Source organism: Colossoma macropomum, unplaced genomic scaffold (assembly GCF_904425465.1).
Source record: "Colossoma macropomum unplaced genomic scaffold, Colossoma_macropomum, whole genome shotgun sequence".
NCBI classification, from domain to species: domain Eukaryota; kingdom Metazoa; phylum Chordata; class Actinopteri; order Characiformes; family Serrasalmidae; genus Colossoma; species Colossoma macropomum.
In genome coordinates this window covers 18348889-18357086 of record NW_023494795.1, presented here as the reverse complement: position 1 = coordinate 18357086, position 8198 = coordinate 18348889, and the positions used below count along the sequence as shown (strand labels likewise).

General features: G+C 44.4%; 1 protein-coding gene across 1 annotated transcript; it reads left to right on the top strand.

The window, feature by feature from the left end:
- Window positions 1–3512: 3512 nt before the first annotated feature.
- ckbb (creatine kinase, brain b) lies at window positions 3513–7106 on the top strand. The gene is made up of 8 exons (XM_036581711.1): window positions 3513–3609; window positions 4367–4572; window positions 5040–5194; window positions 5280–5412; window positions 5588–5759; window positions 5950–6073; window positions 6168–6357; window positions 6720–7106. Exons 2-8 carry the CDS (start codon window positions 4380–4382, stop codon window positions 6896–6898), a joined length of 1146 nt encoding a protein of 381 aa, XP_036437604.1. The 5' UTR covers window positions 3513–3609; window positions 4367–4379; the 3' UTR covers window positions 6899–7106.
- The last annotated feature ends 1092 nt before the right edge of the window (window positions 7107–8198 follow it).

The following is an 8198-nucleotide window of genomic DNA, read 5'->3' as shown; positions in this document are numbered from 1 at the left end:
AAAGCTTAAGAGCTGGGTGTTATCAGCTTTATGCTAATTATTTTTACTATTATTGCTCATTAACTTGGGCTAATAATATGGTAAATGTACATAGCCTACATTACATTACTGTACTACATACCTATATATTACAAATCTGTTATGTTCTGCTGCATTTTTTCCATTCAGTAAAGCCTAACGACTAATAACGGCCTGTTTTGGTCAGAAGAATTTGCCTAAATTTGTATCCCTAATCCATATACAGAAACTAAGCTGAAACTTTTTAATTCATTGCTTCATAAAATTTGAACAAAATCCTTCATTCGTTGAAAATATTGAAGCTGTACCTCCTTCATAGGTCATTTGAAGGAGGATTCTTAGTACTTTGTGTTTTTAGTTATCAAGTCTGCTGAGCTAACACTAGCTAGCTGGGTAGTGAGTATGCTAGTTAGACTAACAACTTAGCTTACTAAGGAACACAGTTTAAGCAGCTCAAGCAGGCATTAGGCACATACTGATGACATGAGATGTATTGATTAGGTAAAAGGAACGTTCATGTCCTACTTGAAATCACATTCACCAATGGCTACCTACAGTAGCATGATGGAAAAGACTGCATCTTCAGATCTCTAAAATGGCTTCAGATAACTGTCATTTTCTTGTCATAGCATTTTTCACAGACAGGTAAAAGCCTGAGGGACATTTTGCAGAAAGCCATTTAATTTCCTCTGTGTTCTCCCTCTGAGCATGTCAGACGAAGTATATTGGCTTCAGTGGCCAGCAGTGTTGTTGACTTCATTAAATATTCCTCCACTGTGCATCTTCCTGAGCAAAACATAAAGGCGAGGGCAGAGCACATGCGCGCACACACTGTTTTGCTGCAGACTCGCAAAAAAGGCATCAGCATTCAGTCCACACTCACGCCCTTCATGTCACCTCAGTCAAATCTGAGCCGCGGCTGTCTGAGCTGCCCTTCTACTCAGATGGAGAAGCACAGAGTCAGCAGGGTTACGATAACAAAACTGTAGCACAAGCACAAGAACACGGATCCTCCGAGGCTGCAGTATGGCCCCCTTTTTCTAAAGCAATTATCTTGGTCCTGAATCTAAAAAAACACAGTCATAAAAGAACATCTTAAGCCTGGGGCCTCAGTGCTACTTGCAATTGCCTAAGAGGGAGTCTGGTTTATTGGCTCTGCCAGTCCTGCTTGAAGAACTGCAGCTCAGCATGCATGTATTGAAGATGGAGAAATGGAGAGCAAAAAACACTTTGCAGGTGCTACAAGATTACAGAGTTACAGAGTTCAGATGCCTTTGGAGTTGTTTCAGACATACACTATATGCCCAAACGTTTGTAGACACCTGCACATCCAGTGTTTCTTCCTAAATTAAAGGTATTAGTAGAGAGTTTGCCCAGAGAGTTATATCCCTTTGAAGGTTGGCACTGGGCATGGTGATCCTAGGCTCTTATGAGGCTGTTCCAGAGCATCACATTCAATTAGCAATGCTTTTCTATAGAGATTATACAAGGTGTGTGCGCAAGTGAACACTTGTGTCAGCAATGGATGCACACTAAAGAAGCTAAATTTACAAATCATAAGGGGTGTCTGGATACTTTCGGACATATAGTGTATGCAGGAACATACAAAGAAGCATGTATAAATCATGGCGGTCCGGCCTAGTCTCAGGACAAAGTTCAGTGTAGAAATACAGGCTGGAATTTCTACACAGGCATCATATTGGATAGCATGAGGAAATGTAGGAGCAAAATGTAATATCCATCCTGTAAACAGAGATACTAATTACTCTGTTATTGTTACCCTCTAGTTAACTTAATCTACAGTCAATCACTTTGCCAACTAAAATCTAGTATAAAGTAAAAAAATCCTTAGAAAACGTCTGCAAAATATGATTCTAAATGTAGACCTTAAATGAAAGCGTGGGTGATTCTCAGAGTCATGTCACCACTGCTATGGCCATGAATTCATTCTGTAAAAGCAAAGAATATATCAACATCTTTTAATGGCTTTGCATAGTCTCCACCAAAAGGCTGTTTTTCTGGACAGTACACACCTACACACTCATCTCTGAAGCAGCATGCAGACATACTAACAGTCCATCAAAAGGCTACAAGGACATGTATCTCAAAAATAGACACAGATGAACAGTATTCTGCTCTCTGGCATCACAGTCTGCACATCTTCCTTTAGCAATGACAAATATTTTATTTCCACTTCACTAAAAGTGTCTGTTGTGCACCCACTCCTCCTTCAGGCCAAGGACAACTACCTTAAGTCGGAGGACAAAAAGTATCCTTCCTTTTTTTCCCACCAGGGTCAGTGTAGGTCTGCGGCCCAGTGACAGAAGCAAGAAGGTTCAGTGAGAGCCAAAACATTGGCAATGCCAGAAAATAGTATACACTGTTGTCTAATCCTGCAGACTTATTAAAGACAGCAATGAGCTATGAGTTACGCTGACAACGCCTAAAATCAACATGTGTCACTTTTACTTTATGTTAAGAATAAATGCGTCTCTTGCTTTGGACATGGCAGCATTATTGTGTGCCTGAAGTGAAGAGAAGCTTGTTTACATGCAGGAGTGGCTGCTTTGCCACCAGTGTAAACGGCCTTTAGGGACGCTCAAGGATCCTTGAGCTTCACAAAGGTCCTGTGATGAAAGCCCTGTAGTATCATATGAAGTAAAAACAGGACCTGAGGCAAAGATCTTACCACAGCACCAATGGCTGTGATTGGTCTGAGGAGATAGAGTTTCAGAGCCAGTGCGTAGACAAAGCAGAGTATCATGAGGCCTTTGTTTTGGGACCGGCCCTCTGACCCGCTCATTAATTTATTCGCAGATAATGACTGATGCATAATTGAAAGGATTAATGAAAAAGAAAAACAGTCTGATGGGGATACTATTTCTCTTAGTTAACTGTCTGTGCTAAGTGGGTGGAAGAGGAAACACTGTCTCTCAATATGTAACCACCACAGGCTCATTCTGGGCTTAAGAAAACGTACCGTCACAAAATGTCCTCAGCCAAAACAAACCCAGTCTTTAGTCGACACATAGGCCTCTCAAATACAGGCTGGAGCTGGTCTTTTTGATAAATTTGTAGACAGAACTGAATTTGTATCATCGAGCAGGCTAAGTGAATGGAAATGAACGTGCTGTAACGGCCATTCCCCTCTTGTTCTAAAACAAGTCTTATCAATGTGGTCTCTGATGTCTGTGAGAAACACCGTGTAACTTCTTAACTCGTTCATCCACCCCAAAACATTAACAGCTGAAGTACCCTCGGTACTGTCCTTCTTTGTTGTGCACCAAAACGCCGTTCTGAAGCCGCCAGCAGAGTCTTCTTTCCGTGCAGCCTCGCTCTCCATCACAGCGCTGTCAAGGAAACAGGCACGTGACCCACGCAAGCAATCGCCGGCTGCCGCTGGACGCGAGCGCGACCCGCCCTCCAATAGAATGAATGGACTCAAATAGCAGCCAATCAGAAAGGAGCTCGGGCGGCGTATAAAAACAGCGCAAAGCGGCTTAGCGCCGGACACCATTAGCAGTGGCGGTGTGGTCGCTCCAGGACTGAAGGAGGCAGAGCTGTCACTTTCCCAAAGAAACTCCACTAAAGGTAGGGGGGCTGTCTTTTTTTCCCCCTCCTCTCCTTTTTGGGGCATTACGTTATTTGCATATTTTATATACGAGAAACGATTCTGTTTTGTTTTTGCAACGACGATAGTCCGTAAACGCTGTTTGAATTGTTTCTGGAGAAGGAAAGAGCTACTTAGGCTGAAGTGGGCTGTATCAAATTGGAAAGCTCAAATGTTTTTCTAATCCGCTGATGGATGGATTAAATGTTTCCATCTCTCTCAGTGACGGCACTAGACGAAATAACCTTAAAACGGGTGCAGGCTGGGCGCTTTTCCGTCAACCCATCAGCAACGACCTTGCAGTGTCTTCCGTTTATCTGCAAGGTCTTTAGGCGTTTTTCACAGGCGCTGCGCATTACGCGCGTGTGCGCGCACGCAGGCTGCGTCGAGCCCCTTTTGTTTATATCGACGATGACTGACAGGAATTTGCGATTACTAGACCAACGTGTAGCTTTTACTGTCGATAGAACATCATATTTTCACCTCACTCTAAACATGTAAATCAATTCCGTGCCAGTAACGACAGCCGTGGGTGCTGCGCTGCGCTGCGCTGCGGTCAATAACGAGACAAATGAAATGAACGGCGGATTCCGGCGCCTCGGTCGTTGCGTAAAATGCGCGCTTTAATTCCGTTACGTCACAGCTAATGCGGCTGAAGGGAAAGCTTTGTTCGTGCATTTGCGGGAACCGGATTTGATGTCGACCGCGTCTAACGAAACGCTCCTTGTTCTCCACCAGATTCGAAGCAACCATGCCTTTCGGAAACAGCCATAACAAGTTGAAGATGAACTACACGGCGGAGCAGGAGTACCCTGACCTCAGCCAGCACAATAACCACATGGCCAAGGTGCTCACTTCGGAGATGTACGCAAACCTGCGGGACAAAGAAACCCCCAGCGGCTTCACGCTGGACGACGTAATTCAGACTGGGGTGGACAACCCAGGTAAAAGCTCTCAGTTGGTTGTTAATTCCTGCTGCCCCTGTCTATTGGAGGTCCCTCAGTAAGCCCTCCTTGCACTCTTTGGCTCTAATGATGCCACTTTAAATCAGTTTGTGTGGTCTTTTGTCCATATTCCTCCCACTTGTGTATGCAAACAGGGACACACTCTAGTGTGCACCTTGCCCGCAGTTGGTGCTGTTCACCTGATGACGTGGGTGTTTTTCCACCACCATTCCTATTATCTGTAAACACTTGAGCAGTGAAGCTGAACAGTCAACTTCTGAATCTGTCTACGTGTGCTGTAATGGACCTCCCCTTGGGAATGACCAGTCTGCCCATGGTCCAGACATATGGCAAATGTTTAGTTCAGGCACCTTCTCAGCTAATTGGCCTATCCCACTCCCCCAAAACTGATTACATGTTCGGTCTTCCACTAATTCCCCCTCTTCCCCCTCTTCCCCCAATTCCAGGCCACCCATTCATCATGACTGTGGGCTGTGTTGCGGGAGATGAAGAAACGTATGAGGTGTTCAAAGATCTCTTGGACCCAGTCATTGAGGACCGCCATGGAGGCTACAAGCCCACAGACAAACACAAGACTGATCTGAACCCAGACAACCTTCAGGTACATGCTTGTCAGTTGTCCTGTATTCAGTCTGTTCTGCCAGTTTATTATTGGACTGTGAAGTCATTTAATCAATTTGCCGTAGGGTGGAGATGACCTTGACCCCAACTATGTCCTGAGCTCTAGAGTGCGAACTGGCAGGAGCATCCGTGGCTTCTGCCTGCCCCCCCACTGCAGCCGCGGAGAGAGACGTGCAATTGAAAATCTGTCTGTTGAGGGTAAGCAAAACATGGTTGATGATGACTGCTTTGTATGGTGGGTGGGAAGTGATTTGGGGGGATTCAAATTTGTAATAGATATTAAACAGTAACATTTTAAAAAGCTTGTTACAATTGAAGTGCTATTATGTTAAAGGCATTAGGGCCATAATGCCATAATGCTCTTACTTTACAGCTTTAAGTTCCCTAGAGGGTGAATTTAAAGGAAAGTACTATGCCCTGAAGAGCATGACAGAGGAGGAGCAGCAGCAGCTGATTGATGACCACTTCCTCTTTGACAAGCCTGTGTCCCCACTGCTGTTGGCCTCTGGGATGGCTCGTGATTGGCCTGATGCCAGGGGAATCTGGTGAGTAGGATATGGTGTTACCTTGGCTTTGACTCAAATCATATACAAAGGTCATGGTGCCAGCTGCAAATATGGTCCTTTTTAATATTTGTAGTTATTAAGCAGCTGTTTGACAATCTATGAAGTTAGTCAGTACTTGAGTGGCCTTACTGTACTTGTTTTTGATTTTTGTCCTTTTTAATGCTTTAAGGCACAATGATGACAAGACCTTCCTTGTCTGGGTGAATGAGGAGGATCACCTACGTGTTATCTCCATGCAGAAGGGTGGAAATATGAGGGAAGTCTTCACTCGCTTCTGCACAGGCCTTACAATGGTTGGTCCCACTGCAGTTGTGTAACCTTGGATGAGAATAGAGGAGAAACCTATTAAATGTCAAGGTAACAAATGCCGTTGAATTTCCCTTGCAGATTGAGGGTCTCTTCAAAGAGAAGAGTCATGAGTTCATGTGGAATGAGCACCTGGGCTTCGTCCTCACTTGCCCCTCTAACTTGGGCACAGGATTGCGTGCTGGTGTCCATGTCAAGCTGCCCAACCTCAGCAAAAATGAAAAGTTTGGTGAGATCCTCAAGAAACTGAGGCTTCAGAAGCGTGGAACAGGTACAGTATTTACATATGTATGTAAATACAACAACTTAGTAATTGTGGAAGTGAAAGTTTGGGATAGACTACTCTTATTCTAACCCTGTGGTGTTTTGTGCTCACTGGTAAAAGCCATGTGACTCACCTTTCTCTACATTCTACCTCTGTCTGAAGAGTAAGCTAATAGGACAAGGAAACTAACATCTTTCACAAACTAAGGTTTCCTTCAAAGTTTAATGTAAATGGCAACTGCTGTATTCAAATGATGGTGTAAAATGTAGTTTAGGATGATCATGGTACTGTTGTCTTTTTTATCTCTGAGAACTGTCTTGACCATGTACTTGTAGCAACATTTTCAATTTTGATGTTCCCTTGTCCAGGTGGAGTAGACACCGCTGCAGTGGGTGGCGTCTTTGACATCTCCAACGCGGACCGGCTGGGCTTCTCCGAGGTGGAACTGGTGCAGATGGTGGTGGATGGAGTCAACCTGCTTGTAGAAATGGAGAAACGTCTGGAGGCTGGCCAGTCGATTGACGACCTCATGCCTGAGCAGAAGTGAACACTTTCATAACAATCCCAACTTGACTCCTCCCCATGCCTCCACCAGTTCTCCCAAAACCAATAACCGCATCAAGGAGCACACTCCGCCCAAACGTTAGTGGCACTAAAGTTAGATGAGTCTTCCATCAGTCTGAAGGATTTTGTATCTGCAATGTCTTGAGGATGGCTCTTTAACACCTGAAATAAAGTTTCTTTGGCCCATGGAATTTGTTGTGGTGTCTCACACTTCCTCCTTTGGTCTGTAGTGGCAAAGTCATAAACACCATAAGTGTGTGCGCAGTCTTGTCCAGATGATTCCAGGGAGCCCTACCACCAAGACAAACTTGGTAGTGCCATAGGTGTGAAATGTGAGGAATACGATGCTGTCTGGCAAGCCTTCTGGCACCTGTGGTAACTATTTCGAATGCACTCATTTCTATTTTCCCCACAAATGAGGTTTTTGGATCTCCAGATGGCTATAACCCTGGTAAGCACTGTTGCTCAAGCTATAGTTTAAATCAACTACTGTGGGCTGTAAATGGAGGCTCCCCTTACTTAATAAACTAGGGGGAAAAACAGGCACTATGCTATTGGCCAATATTGTGGCATTTAAATATGCACCCTGGGTAAATGGGAAGAATTTCAGATTGCAAGCTGCTGGCCACAGGTGAGATGATTCAACAGCCACACTAAGCCGGCAGAAATTAGTTATTTTGTGGGGGGGAGCAGACAGCCTTTTGGAAACTGAAGCAGTTTTGACTGGGGGTTGCTGGTTGGTAGGGTTTGGTGCACCAAGACCACTTAACACCCACTGCCCCAGATGGCTTAACTCTGCTTTACTGACCCCAGGGCTGGCTGTTTTTAGCTTGCAAAACGATGGATTTTCATAACTATAAAATGTACTGCTTGCTGAATGGGAACTCTTGCCTGTCATGCTACAGCCACAGGACAAATTCCTTGCCATTCAGACTGATCACCTCAAGTTAATATGCTCTTGGCTACTCTTGCTAATGAAAAGAGGTTGTGTCCACAAAATAAGAGCTGTAGCTTTTCCCCCTAGTAAAGATGAATGGTTCAGCTAGTATTACATTCTTTTCCCCTCTAACAGCAACACGTACTAACAAATTGCTCTAAAATGTCAGCATCATTGAAGCGGAATGGTTGATAATGCGGAGCTCTTCTTTTCAACGGTGCTACTCATTCATCAGTGTTATACTGCTCTCTAATGGTCAACGCGGGAACTGCAGAATCTTCAAAATTGACCCTAAGCTGCATATTGGCCGTTTGAGTTTTCTACTCCTGTTCTCTGACCTTTTTCT

What these genes read in the sequence shown, in the direction of transcription:
- ckbb (XM_036581711.1), top strand. Translation starts at nt 4,380, where the DNA reads ATGCCTTTCGGAAACAGCCATAACAAGTTGAAGATGAACTACACGGCG. An exon ending in CCTGATGCCAGGGGAATCTG is followed by an intron (nt 5,760 to 5,949) that starts GTGAGTAGGATA and finishes TAATGCTTTAAG; the next exon opens with GCACAATGATGACAAGACCT. An exon ending in GCTTCAGAAGCGTGGAACAG is followed by an intron (nt 6,358 to 6,719) that starts GTACAGTATTTA and finishes TCCCTTGTCCAG; the next exon opens with GTGGAGTAGACACCGCTGCA.